General features: G+C 41.1%; 1 protein-coding gene across 1 annotated transcript; it reads left to right on the forward strand.

The window, feature by feature from the left end:
• The first annotated feature begins 7,596 nt into the window (after nucleotides 1-7,596).
• On the forward strand, nucleotides 7,597-8,624 carry LOC140021239 (uncharacterized). The gene is made up of 3 exons (XM_072072005.1): nucleotides 7,597-7,796; nucleotides 8,081-8,249; nucleotides 8,415-8,624. The coding sequence occupies exons 1-3, from the start codon at nucleotides 7,597-7,599 to the stop codon at nucleotides 8,622-8,624; spliced, it is 579 nt and encodes a 192-aa protein (XP_071928106.1).
• Nucleotides 8,625-15,063: the final 6,439 nt, after the last annotated feature.

Genomic DNA, 15,063 nt, shown 5'->3' on the forward strand with positions numbered 1-15,063 from the left:
CGTTGCTCAGTTATGATTAGCTCTGGCGCGAATTTAGACAGGCGGGTGAACTGACTCTCGTACTCTGCCACAGTCTGAGCCCCTTGCCGGAGCCGGATAAACTCGTCCTCCTTCCTCTCCTGGACTAGAGGAGGGAAAAACTTTGCATTAAATTCGCGGATGAAGTTCACCCAAGTCCTAGGTGTCTGCTCCCGTTCCCATTTCTGTCTAATTACGTTCCACCAGGAACGGGCAGCCCCTTCAAGTTGAAACACGGCAAAAGTCACCTGTCGTTCATCTGGGTAATGTAAAGCTGCAAAAATGTCTACCATTTTCTCAAGCCATTTCTCAGCAACGTCTGGATCGGGTCCCCCAACAAATTTCGGCGGAGCGAACTTTTGGAAACGTTCGAGAGCTCTATCCTCGCTCTTGACATGATGGCCAGGGTTTCCGGGGTTTCCAGGGTTAGGGTTTGGGTTCTGGCCCTGCTGTTGTACTACTTGTGCTAGTAAATTGGTCATTTACTGCATAGCAGCAGCTATCTGGGCATTAGGGTCAGCTTGGGGTTCAGGATCAGGTCCAGTCGAGGTTTCCCCCGCACCCCTAACCGGTGTAGGTTGTCTAGCACCGCGCCCACGTCCCCGACCACTCCGAGTACCTTCCATAAGTTTCACTCGGTCTAGGCAAAAGTACTAAACCAAAGTCATAAGACGGCATCGTAAGTAACATGTAAATTTTGCACAATAACACATTTAGACAGTCCAAACATAAGCACAAACACACATATATACAAGCCAAACACATATATATACAATCAGTCAGTCAAGTACGGCCAAGGCACGTACGTACACAAACGATCCACCGGAGGATAGGCCTATCAAAAGAAATTTACACGTAGCTAATCTAACGACCCAAAATGATTAGCTAAGGCGCTATCCCTATCCCTATGAACATACAAAAACCACCACTAACCAAAAGATGCCTAAAGATCAAGGCCTAGTCAGTCGCCGGGGTCTGGGATCCGGGCGATGGGGTAGACTCCTCCCCAGGGTCGGCCTCCGCACACGACGCCTCGTCGCTACACTCTTCTAGGCCATCGTCACACAAGTTAAGGATCGCCTCAGCGCGACCGCTGACCTTGCGAGCTCGCTTAAGCTCTCGCTCTCGGGCTTCCCTTAATTGTGCGCAAAGATCATCTACTCGATCCTCGGCCTCAAGCACATCATATTCTAGCTCCTTAATACGCGCAGCTTGCTTATCGCTGGTCGCCCTATCCTGGATCGCATCGACCTCAAGTCGAGCATTCTCCCTAGCCAACACTTTGCGCTCTTTATCCAGCGCGAACACGAGGGTGTTCGGGTAGGCATACCTCTCCTTACACGCGCACCGTCGAAGACGGTTCGACGGGCTCCAGCGAATGACGGCCCCTCCCGGCCGTATCTGATATGGGATCACGGGGAGTACTTTGCGAGGTCTAGCCCCCGAAGGACTAGCACTAGGGTCACCCTGTCCGGCCATCCTATATCACAAGAACATGTAATCGTAAATATAAGCTTAAAGGCCAAAAACAACACTCCTCACGTCAAACAGTCCTATAACACCCAGGCTAATTCAAACCTAGGCTCTGATACCACCTGTGACAGCCCCACCTTCCCCTAAGGCGAACCAGAGGGGTTAGCGGACTGCCTGCCCAGCTCTCGCCAGGACTACGGGCAGTTACACGCGATCTAGAACGTTTCGGGAAAGTAAAAGCGCGCTCGGACAAGCCACAAGTAACAAAAGAACAAAATATAAAAAAAAAAACGAAACGTCGAATAGAAGCCTGGACAGCAGAATCCGGCCGGAATCTGGCCGGATTAGCGGCCGGATTCTTGGCCGGATACTGTCCAGTGAGCAAGTTCACGGATTCAAAAATTTCCCAAGCAATCCGGCCGACAATCCGGCCAGTTTCTGGCCGGATTCCTGGCCGGATTCGGTCCAGTGCCTTTCCGTCAAAATTTTTTCTTTTGCCGTTTGCAAGCCGAATCGTTCCGAAGTTCATCCAAACATCAATTTAACATATACACATTGAAATCCAACATTGTCAAGCCAAAATGGCATACCAAAATAGCTATTTAGTTCATACATAAACAAGTAGCCATTTACACACCAAACATTGGTGAATCAAAACACTTAGGGTTTTCACCCTCAAGGAGCTAAGCAAAATACATATACATGAGCTCAACTTGTCATAACCGTTTCCAATTCCTGTAAGGAAAACAAATAACACGGAATGAGCTAAAGCCCAGTGGTACACTACTACATAAGCAACCAAAGTCACATAAGGATGAACTTTTATTTAAAGTGCACAAATAAGCAGTAAAGCAAAACGGTAAAAGGATACGGTCGGCTCTCAAGAGCCCAATTCCACGCTTGCCATCTTGATCCAATCTCATTGACCCTCCGTCAATGTTAAGAGTACCAAACCGTAGACCTCACTATACTTCCATTCCTTCCACCCAACATACCCCAACCGGGCCCGCACTCCAATTCAGTAGTTTTTGGTAATACTCGAGTTTACCGGAACCAAGGGTCTCATTACCACAAGGTTCCCCAGTACAGTCCCCGTGGCAATTCAATCGTCACGACCAAGCTCTCGCCGGCTCGATTCAATTGACTACTGAACGGGATTGAGCTCAGTAATACAGTAAAGCAGTCGGACAATCGTCCAAACTACACCAATTCAGTTTCCATAAAATGGAATTCACCAACCAATATATCAAGTTCAGTAATGCAGTAAAACGGTAGCCAATCAGTGACAATATCAAAAGAGGTGAGGGCGGTCAAGTACACCCTCACCTTAATCAATTTCAATATCCAAGTAAGCCTTCAAGGCATCACTACACATAGCACAAAGCCACATTATAACAAGTAAGTGAGTAGTATACTCACCAAGCAAGAAAGTGGTGTTTCATACACCGTGGTCACCAAGACGTCGTGAGCTACCGTCACGTCCTAACACAGGTAACACATTCAATGAGACTCGATACCGAGCCATATAGCAATGCCAATCATAACCCTAACAGGGTTTTACAACCATATACAAGCATGATAGCAAACCAGAAATTAAGAAAGGCTTTAATGTAAGCCTTGATAAGAAAACCGGTTTTGACGTCATAATGCGGTAATGGCACAACTCTCACTACAATTATCGGTTGGCGGTAAAACCCGTTTCGAAGCTATGAAACAGGGCTACAACAATGTAGAAGGCCACTCAGTCCAGATCCTAGCACAACTAGGTCAAATACGCCAAATACTAAACCAGCATTACCAAAACAGGTTTGCAAAACACACAAAACTGTAATGAACACAACTCAGGCTATACATGTCCAAATGCCGAAATTCCAAAGGCATAAGTTAGCTAAGATATCCAGCTACATTTCATCAGAAGACACCAACTTCAAAATCCAAACCAAATCCAGTCAAAACAGGCAATTACTATCGCAGTTCGGACATTCTGTTCACCAAAAACAGCAAAAGTAAAAACGGTATAACTCTCTCTATACTACTCCAAATTCCCTGAAAGTTTGCAGGCATATCAATCTCATCAATACCTACAACTTTCATGTTTTAAGCAAAGTCCAATTCGGCCTCTATCTGTGACCTAAAATTTCGGACAGATTAGGGGTTCATGAACCCTAACTTCTCACATTTCATTCCAAATCCAAAATTGATTGCATTTCACAACAATTCACACCTACTAGAGCCAAAGCCCCTTATTACCAACCATCATACTAGTCCACAACATAAAAATCATATGAAACCAGAAAATTCCTCATAAAATGGAAAACTTCACCAAATCAAGCCAAACCAAGAAATAAATCATATATTCCAACACTCAAGCCACTTCTAAGCATCATATAACCATCATTAGGTGTAGTAGAGGTTCAAGCATCACTTACCAAGTATCAAGAGATGTAGAGAGGTGTTGGCCACCTTAGAGCTTCAAACAAACTTCACTAATACACTTACTATCACTAGAAGGAAAGATTGTATGGAGTAAAAACTAAGTTAAACACTTGATTTGGTGGATTGGACAAGTTGGAAGCTTGAAATGTTGAAGAACTTTCTTCCTCCTTGCAAGAGAGAGGTTCGGCCACAATGAGAAGAAAAATGGTGAATTTTGTGAAATTTTTGGAGATATTAACTAATTTGGGTCAAAAGTCAAAAATGTGAATAGTGTTTCTTAAAGTCCAACCAATGAGAAGATGATACTTTTCACCTCATTAAATGCATTCTTATCATTCTTTTCTCTCTCACATCAATCACTTCACACACACTACTTATCTCTTAACACCCGATAAATTTTTTGGGGGACCCGATCCGGAAGTTGCCGAGAACTAGTTTGAGCGAATGGAGGATATATTCGCTGCGTTACATTACACTGAAGAGAGGCATGTAACTTTTGCCGTTTTCCAGTTAGAATGTGCGGCCCGTTCCTGGTGGAACGTAGTAAGGGCAAAGTGGAACAGGGAGCAAACCCCACGTGCTTGGTTTAACTTTACTAGGGAGTTTAATGAGAAGTTCCTCCTATCTTTAATCCAGGAGAAAAGAGAGGACGAGTTTATCAAATTGCGCCAAGGCACTTCAAATGTGGTGGAATATGAGACCCAGTTCACCCGACTCTCCAAGTTTGCTCCGAAATTGGTAGTTAATGAGCAAAAGCGCATAAGGCGGTTTATACAAGGTTTGGATGTGAAAATTCAAAAAGACTTAGCCGCTGCTCAAATCGATAATCGATACATTAAAAGATGCTCTTGATAAAGCTCAACGAGTAGAGCAGGCCCGACTTGAACTTCAGACGTTTCAAGCCAAGAAACGTGGTGCATCTAGTAGTGCTCCTGGATGAGGTGATCAGAATGTACCACCTCCTATGTTTGGAAGATGTGCGGGTGGAGTCCGAATTGCTGGGACACCGAGAGGAGGAGCTCCATCCAGAGGGTCTCAAAGTGGAAAAGGACAAGGACAACATAGGACTATATCCCAAGGAGTTCCTACACCCACTCCTTGAGCAAGCTGTGGATATTGTGGTAGGGCAAACCACACCGAGGATGCTTGCTGGCAAAAATTGAAGAAATGTCTCCGTTGCGGAAGTTTCGAACATCAGATCGCCACTTATCCTGTTAAGAACCGTGAAGGAAATAAGGGTGCACTGCCGGAGAAGTCAAACCCTAAGCAACCAATTCCCTGTGGGAGTTGACCAAAGTCCTTTGCTAGGGTTTTTGCATTAGACTATCAGTGAGCCCCTGAGTTCTCTGAGGTAGTAGAAGGTACGATTCCAGTATTCCACCGCTTAGCTAAGCTTTTAATTGACCCTGGGGCAACCCATTCATTTGTGAATCCTGTCTTTATGTGTGATATTGATATTAGTCTTGTTAAGTTGCCCTATGACTTGGAAGTTAAAACACCTACTGGGGATCAAAGCCTAATTACCAATATGGTTTATAAAAATTGCGAGATTTGGGTAGGAGAATGGAATTTGGTAGGAGACTTGATAAGTTTAGACCTTAAGGGGTACGACGTGATTATAAGCATGGATTTGTTGGCCCCTTATAATGCTCAATTGAACTGCAAAACTAAGGTGGTAGAATTCTTGATACCTGAAGAGGCCACTCTAAGGTTGGATGTGTGAGGTAGGTTAGTCTCGTCTGCACTTGTTTAGAAAATTCGAGCTAGGAAGTTATTTAGTAAAGGGACGCAGGGTTACTTAACTTTCTTAATTAATACCCCTGGAGATAAGGTGAAACTAGAGGATGTGTTAGTAGTGAATGAGTTTTCCGACGTCTTCCCCGATGAGTTGAAGTTGATGCCACCAGAGAGGAAAATAGAATTTAAGATCGATTTTGTGCCTGGAACCACTCCTATTGCGAAAACACCATACCGAATGGCCGCTGCCGAACTTAAGGAACTAAAGCTGCAATTACAAGACTTGTTAGAGCGAGGGTTTATTCAAAAAAGTGAGTCACCGTGGGGAGCACCTGTTTTATTTGTTAAAAAGAAGGATGGTAGTTTGAGGCTCTATATAGACTATCACGACTTAAATGATGTCACGGTGAAAAATAAATACCTTTTGCTGTACATTGACGAGTTGTTTGACTAGTTGCAAGGGGCGGTGGTTTTCTCTAAGTTGGACTTGAGGCAAGGCTATTATCAGCTACGAATTAGGCAGGAGGATATACCTAAGACTGCTTTTAATTTCATATATGGACATTTTGAGTTCGTCGTGATGCCTTTTGGTTTAACAAATGCTCCTGCCGCATTTATGGATTTGATGCATCGAGTCTTTAAACCCTACTTGGATCAATTTGTCGTAGTTTTTATCGATGATATCTTGGTGTATTCTAAGACTCGAGAGGATCACGAACGGCATTTGAGGATAGTTTTGCAGACTTTAAGAGAACGCCAAGTGCGAGTTTTGGTTGGAACAAATCTCCTTTCTAGGGTATATAATATCTAAAGATGACATTTCTGTGGATCCTGTAAAAGTAGAGGCCGTATCTGAGTGGAAACGACCGAAAACCCCAACTGAGGTCCGTAGTTTCCTAGGTTTAGCTGGGTATTACCGTCAGTTCATCAAAGATTTCTCCAAGTTAGCCGGTCCTTTAACCGACCTGACCAAAAAGCATGGTCAATTTGTCTGGGATTCTAAGTGTGAAGCTAGTTTTCGGGAATTAAAGAAACGGTTAACGTTGGCACCCATTTTAGCTTTACCAAATGGGGAAGATAGCTTCACTGTATATACGAATGTCTCAAGGGAAGGTTTGGGATGTGTTCTACTGTAGAAAGGGAGTGTAATTGCCTATGCTTCTAGGAAATTAAAACCCCATGAGCGAAATTACCCCACTCATGACTTAGAATTGGCCGCGGTAGTTTTGCCCTAAAGAAGTGGAGGCATTACTTATATGGGGTGACTTTTGAAGTGTATACCGACCATAAGAGTTTGAAATACCTATTCTCTCAGAGCAGTTAAACTTGAGACAACGTCGGTGGGTGGAGTTTCTTGAGGATTATGACTGTACAATTAACGACCACCCGGGCAAGGCCAATGTTTTAACGGATGCTTTAAGTCAAAAATTGCAAGTAGCTGGATTAATGGTTAAGGAGTGGAATTTGTTGGAAGAGGTGAGTGAATGGAACCCGCGATTGGACCGACAGAGAGTGATTTTATGCAATATTACGGTGAGATCTGATTTGTTGGACTGAATTAAAGAAGCTCAAAAGAATGACCAGATAGTGCAAAAGTGGATAGAAAAAGTGCAAAAAGGGGAGATACAAGACTTTAAAGTGAGTCCCAAGAGTATCTTGAAATTTCGCGATCGGATAGTGGTACCGCAAGATAAAGTGATAAAAAGGGATATTTTGGAAGAGGCACATCGATCCAAGTATACAGCATATCCTGGAAGCAGTAAGATGTACCAAGATTTGAGGAGATTGTATTGGTGGGATAAGATGAAAAAGGAAATTGCTTAGTTTGTCCAAAAATGTTTAGTGTGCCAACAAGTGAAAGCTGAACATCAAAAGCCCTCAGGTCTTCTACAACCTCTTGAAATCCCTGAGTGGAAATGGGAACATATTACCATGGATTTCGTGTCAGGGTTACCTCGTACCCAGAAAGGGCATGACGCCATTCGGGTAATAGTAGACAGGTTAACTAAGTCTGCTCATTTCTTGCCTATAAATATGAAATACTCTTTGGAGAAATTGGCCCAACTGTACATAGATGAGATCGTGAGGTTGCATGGGATCCCCGTAAGTATTGTTTCTGACAGAGACCGGCGGTTCGTGTCTCGCTTCTGGCAACAATTACAAGGAGTCTTGGGGACCAAGTTGAACTTTAGTACCACTTACCATTCCCAAACTGATGGACAATCGGAGAGGACCATTCAAACACTTGAAGACATGTTGAGAACCTGTATTTTGGATTTTGGTGGAAGCTGGGGACAATACATGGCATTAGTTGAATTTGTATACAATAATAGTTACCATTCTTCCATACAAATGGCACCATATGAAGCTCTCTGTGGAAGGAAATGCCGATCACCAATATTCTGGGATGAAGTAGGGGAAAGAAGGGTTTAGACCCAACTGCCATACCATGGATCGAGGACGCTTATGAAAAGGTAAAGGTGATACATCAGAAGCTTCAGACAGCTCAAAGTCGACAGAAGAGTTATGCTGATAATCGACGAAAGGACTTGGAGTTTGAAGTTGGGGACAAGATACTCTTGAAGGTTACACCACTTCGAAGTCTCATGGCGGAAAAAGGAAAGAAGCTTCAACCGAGATACATGGGACCATTTAAAATTCTTCAACGAGTTGGAAATGTAGCATATCGATTGGAGTTACTAGCGAGTCTATCCTGAATCCATGACGTATTTCACGTTTCTATGTTGAAGAAGTATCATCCAGACTCCACTCATGTACTGAAACCAGAAGAAATTGACATTGATGAATCTCTAACTTATGAAGAAAGGCTGGTACGGATTTTAGATCGAAAAGCGAAGGAATTGAGAACTAAACAGATACCCTTAGTTAAAGTTTTGTGGAGGAAGCACGAGGTGGAGGAAGCTACTTGGGAAGCGGAAGAGGACATTCGCGCCAAGTAGCCTGAACTATTCAGTGATCAAGGTGAGAATTTCGAGGACGAAATTCTTTAAGGGGGAGAGAGTGTGAGAACCCTCACTTTAAAACACATTTTTTCCTAAATTACTTGCCTTGCCCTAGGATTTAAATCACTTATTATATGCCCTTGCATTATATTCTACATGTATTACAACAATTCCTTTGTGTTGCATTTCATTTCCTCTTACTTGAATTAAAACATTTCTTTGAGTTGGTTTTATTTTATTTCACCACACACACTTTGGCGAAGTGTTCTTTTATTAGTGGTAAGGACTTTATATTATAGTTTAGAGGTGTTAAATAGGTATTGGTACATTTGGAAGGGTTGAAACATCATTAGTCAAAGATTAAGAGAAGATTGGACAAGAATTGGGCCATATGGCAAAACCCTAGCCATGGATCTTGTTTGGCCAAAGGATTAGAAGGAATTTAAACCAAACTTGGCTCCATTTTTTTCTTAAGGTAGTCGGCCATCTTGAAGCTTCTCAAGGAAGAGAGAGAGCTCCATTTTCCTTGCTTTCTAAACCTAGTTTGATCTTGAAAGAAAAATCAAAAGTGAAGGACTTAAGTTAGTGAGCAAACTACTTCCAACCTAGTGTGTGATTTTCAAGCTTGAAACTCTTGGTTTGGTGGTTGTTTTGGGTGACTCAAGCTTATTATAAGAGAGGTATATAATCTTTAAATATTGGTTTTATGGTGCTATATCATGTACTTTAAGTTTTCATGATAAACTACAAGTTGGTTGGATGAGATTTGTGATTTATCTCCTTGAACTAAACAAGTGGTAGTAGGGTTAGTTAGTATGCCTACCATGTGTTTGATAAAATGTTTGAACTTTGTTCATGGTGGTTTTTGAATTATTAACATGTTTTAGACCCCTTTTGAGTTAGATTTAACACTTGACATGTTGTTTAAGTAAAAACTATGAAAGGATGAAGGTTGGTTAAATAATTGAACTTGTGGACTGTTTTCTTTCTTCTTGGCTGACTGGTTTTGGAAGGAGAGGTTTCTCCTTGATTTTGTGGTTCTTTTGCACCTTAAATTAAGCCTAACACACTTGGCTAGACATTGGTTGAGCTTATGTGTGAGTTGAAGTAGAAATGAAGCAAGTAAAGTGGTTGTTTGGACCACTAGTGGACTGTTTTGGTTTCTCTTGTTGGCTAAACTGTTATGGCCTTTTAAATCATGTTTATGTGTTGCATTTTGAGCTCTAATGGTACTAAGTGACTTGACCCCCTGTATATGAACACTAGAGGATCGAATTGGGTAAATTTGAACCAAAACAAATGAAGATAGCATCAAGATCTAGTGTATCTTTGCTAGGGTTTAGGGCTGATCCAGAACTGAAAAATTGGCCGACTTGTCTGAGAGACTGGTACTGATAAGAGGCGAAATAGAGTGTATGTTTGGTACCTTTGGAAATCCCTTTGAGTCTAGTTTCCAACGCCGCTGACGGCACCTGATTCTGACCTTCCTACAGTGAGATATAGCCGTTTTCCCGAGACTGCACGGGCGTGACTATTTTACCCGCGAAGAACATTTTGAGTTTGAATGAAAATTTTCTTTTGCCCAACTTTCTTGTACTTGTCAAACTTGTTTTCTCATGAACTTTTACTGCATTTTGGGCCTAACTTTCATGGTGAATTGAATGGCTTTAACCACTCGCTTGGTCACTTAATGAGCCTACATTTGAGTGGGAAATGAACCTAGAATGTTAACGATTTCACTCTCTGCCCTAGGATTAGGAAACAGAGGTGATCGTAACCGAGATACTTGACATTTGATCACTGCATTGCTTGACAGGTGAGTGTTCCACTACCTGCTACCTGCTTACGCGAAATATTTGAATACTTGATTTACGACTGTTTGAGCCAAACCTTGTTTTGATAAAAATTGAAGCGAGCGTATACTTTATCGCACTCGACCTCCCTTGTTCCACTGAGGCTCTGTATACTACTATTATGAGATGTGATTTCTCTACCTGTGACTATGTCTGAGTTGTTTGGGCGATACCCCATCAACTACTACTACTGTTTCGATACCCAACCTCATAGGTGAGTCGGTTGTATCAAGCCAGCAAGCGCTTGGTCGAGAAGGCCGATAAACCTTGGGGACTGTTTACTGAACACTGAAAATCGGTATACTCGAGTATTACCTAACTACTGTTTATGGAGTGCGGGCCCGGTAGGGGGTTGACTGATGGACGTAGATTGGAAGAAGTGGTATTCTACAGACTTTACATTCTTTAAATGCAAACGTTGACGGAGAGTCAACGGACCCCGGTTTGATCAAACTCAAGGGGATTTGGCTTTTAAAAGCACCCATATCCTTGAATTGAACTGTGATTAAATTGTTATTGTACTATACGGTGTTTACTTGGTTGTATTATGTCCTTATTTGGCTATGTGCTTACTTGTTTTACTTGGAACCTCACTGAATTTTAGCTCACCCCATTCCCTTTGTTTTCCTTAACAGATCGGGGATGGACTTGTGGTCAAGAGCTTTCTTAGCTTTATTTTGCTTGAACTTGTAACCTTTTGCTTAGTTGACTTTACTTTTGACTCTTGTAAGTTTGAATTCATAAGTTCGACTGATGTTATGTAATGGTAGTATGGAGTGGTAAGTGTGACTTTTAGCTTGACATTTTAAGTTTGGAAAGTTGGCTTGACGATTATATGCCGTTAGGGTTTGTACGTTTTAATTTGAAGTTATTCCACCGGTTATCTTGAGTTGCTAGTTCTTTGATCGACCGAACCCCGGCGAGAGTTGGGCAGGTAGTTCACTGATACCCTAGGGTTCGCCCTAGGGAGAGGTGGGGCTGTCACACAACTGAGGTTTAGTGTACCAGTGAAACAAATACGAGAGAAATCGGATATGAAATGCGCGCGCGACCCTAGTGAGAGTTGACTTTTGCACACCTTTAACCTAGCTTCCTTAACACTCTTCTTTTGCAAAAATTGGGGACCAATAAACCATCTCCTAGCTCTCCTTAGTGCCGGCCAACAACAAGAAAGAAAGAAGAAGACAAGCTCTCCATCATCTTGCATTATTCTTGCTCCAAATCACCTCCAACTTTGCAACCAACTTCCACTTCACTTGGAGAGCAACTTAAGCTATGGGAAAAGCATCATCTCACGGTTTTCTTGGACTTTAGAGGTGCAAATATTTCTGGTTTATCTCAAGAAGTAGGAGGTAATCATCCAACCATTTAAACTTGGCTTTAGTGGGTTTAATTGATGCTATGAAACTTGTAGCCTAATTATCGTTGTTTTTATTTGGATTTAAATGGTTGGAGTGCGCTCTATGAATTCTCACATTGGATATATGGGCTGAGATGATGATATAATGATTGTTTGATGTTGTTTACATGTTATTTGAAGAGATTATGGATAGAAAATGAAAGAAAGGTTGAAGGAAATTTCCTAGGAAAGCTGACCGAAATTCTGTTCTGTTTTGCCGTGGCTTTAACTCAAATTTTTGTTGCTCAAATGACTTTGAAACTGATGTAGATATGTTGTATATGATGTGTAAAAATTTTCTACCAAGAATCAATTGATTTGGTTGAGTAAAAGTTGAAATTTCGAAATGAAAGGCAAACTGGAAAACGTGTTCTGGGCTGATGAACAGTGTCTGTTTAATTGAACATATCTCTCTGTATGGAGGTCGGAATTGAGTGCCGTTAGCGGCATTTGAAACTAGACATCCGTAGTTTTCTAACGGTATAAAATGCATCTCCTAATTCAAACTGAGTGAACCGTAGTAGTTCGCCAAATTTTCCTGTTCTGTTCGAATGGCAGTGATAAGCTGTGTCTTGTCGCTTGAATTCGAACTACCTATGAACTGATTTTCAAAACAATGTCTTCTAATGAAATGTATTCTTTTGAATCTAGTTTCCAATGCTACTGACCATTCTCAATTCCAAGTTGTATTGAGTGAGATATGGTACAATTTGTAAACTGCAGCAGAGCTGGAAAACCCTTTCTTGTGTTGGCTGAATGGTTAGGCTAATTGAGGGATGCTTTGCTTTGAAAATTTTGATGTCAATTGACTACCAATTACTTGTTAAGTATTTCTTAGACATTGGTTTCACAAATAAACCGAAATGGGACTGATTTCATTGTGCAAAATGTTCGAAAACGAACTAAAAGCAAGAAGACAGATTTACTAGGAAATATTTTCCAAACTTTGGTGGTCTTGTTAACTATCTTTCCATACTAGTTTTTCCATGAAATTCGATATGAGAATAGTACTCATATGGAAGTTTAAGTGTACCGAATTTGGTATTATTCTAAGACCATTTAGATACCCAAATGATGTCCAAAAGCTTGCTTTTCAAATCTGGAAAACTTTTTTTTTTCTCTTGGCCAAATGGTCAAACTTATTTTGGAATGTTTTGTTTCGAAAACTTTGATGTCAATTACCCCTAAATTGCTCATCGGATGTTTATGGAACATTGGTTTCAACATTTGAGTGAATTGAGGTTGATTGTGTGGGACAAAACTTTTAAAAGGAAAGAGAAACTCAAATAGGCAGATTAGCCTTGAGAGTTTCACGAACTTTGGTTATTTCGTTAACCACCTTCCCGTACGAGTTTTTACCTAAATTTTGGTAGAGATATAGTTCACATATGGACGATTTAGTGTATCAAATTTGGTGTATTTTCAATGCCATCTCGATGGCCAAATGATACTTCAAAAATAGTTTTTCAAATCTGGAAACTCTTGGTTAGTGAGTAATTTTCAGCCGACTTTGAGCTACTATATCCTGATGCTCAAAACTCCGAATTTCATTCCGTTTGTTGTGTTTGAAACCTTGATTGGAATTCATATTGTGTTACAAATGTCATGGGCTAGTTCACGTTCTGTGAATTTTGCCGAATTTTCAAAGTTTGCCAAAAACTAAGACTGAATCTGCCTTGCTGACTTAGATCAGCTACTTTGAGCTGAAAATTGAATGCTTTCCATTTAGAATCTTGGAAAAGTTCCAAAGTTTCCAACGGTACCAAGTTTTCCAATTTTGGACCTACTGAGTGCAAGATCCGATTTTTCAAATATTGCTCCTTAAAACTGAAATTTTCGAACTTGATGGGAAATGAGTTTTTAGAAACTCTTCACTACCCTTCGATATTGAATGACTGTTTTAAACTTGATTTCATGAAGGAAATCAGTTTCCCTTGTGTTATTAAACCCCACTTTTGAGTCTCGATTTACGAGTAATTAAGACTCTCTTTCATGATATTTTTTTAGTACTGTACAAGTGTACAACCTTCCTTGTTAACGAGGGGTTTATAAGCAATAGTGTGTAATAGCCAATTATTATTTGTTCAGGCGCTCAAGGGGACCTTCAAGAGGATCTCGAAGCGGGCGTCTAAAAGTTTGTTTGAGCACTTACACTCTATTTTGAATTGGTGAGTGTTCCATATAGGAGTACATGATTTGAATAGTTTTACAACATGTTTACTCCATGGTCATTATGTGTTTAACTGTTAAGTGCTACCGATAATTGCTCCTATGAACTTTTCCACTGTTTTAAGGCGAGTGTGTACTTTATCTCACTCGACCTACTAAAATGACAAATTTCTACCGTTAACCATGAGCTACTTACTGTTTATCGATTTATTTGAACTACTCACCGTTTACTGATTTATTTGATTACTTACCGTTTACCGATCTATTTGATTACTTATCATTTACCGATTTACTTGATTACTTGCGCATGTTGTAAGCTCTAAACTGAACTGGATCCTGCCCTTGGTTACTAACCTGCTTGAGCCAGGACTGGGCTCAGTCGGGTAGGTTGAAACCCTAGGACACCGTTTCGGTATATACTCGAGTATTACCACTGGAGGGATAAGGTGATGGCCAGACAGACCAAGGGGATCTGAAGTTATAAGGTGAAGTTGACCGAACTGGTTCCACTGGAACACCGTATCCTTCAATATGTGTTTATTTCTGTAGAATGATAACTGTTTCATGTTAATGTGCCAATGTGCAACCTTAAACCATACATGTGTTATGCTCAAATTACTTGATTTATTAGAACTGCTAGAGTGTCTTGGAACCTTACTGAGCTGTTTAGCTCATTCCATATTTCTGTTTTCCTTAACAGGTTCAAGACCGAGAGTGCTCGTGAATAGTACTTAGTTGTTTTCTTTTGGAGACTTTAAGTTGTATTATAGTAGATGACTATAGTACATATGCCGTTGTGTTGTATTTAAGCTTGAAGGTTAACTAATTGTAAGTATGAAATGTTTTGGAGTACTTTATATATATTGAAATCATTTCAAGTATTTCTAGTTTTGAATTATCGATTGAAGTGAGTCCCGGCGAGAACTGAGCAGGCGTCCCGCGGATACCCTTGGGTTTACCCTTGGGAGAAGTGGGGCGTCACAAAACCATTAGTCTAGAATCACCAACTTCCGCT

The sequence above is a fragment of the Coffea arabica genome, chromosome 11e, assembly GCF_036785885.1.
Source record: "Coffea arabica cultivar ET-39 chromosome 11e, Coffea Arabica ET-39 HiFi, whole genome shotgun sequence".
Lineage (NCBI taxonomy): Eukaryota > Viridiplantae > Streptophyta > Magnoliopsida > Gentianales > Rubiaceae > Coffea > Coffea arabica.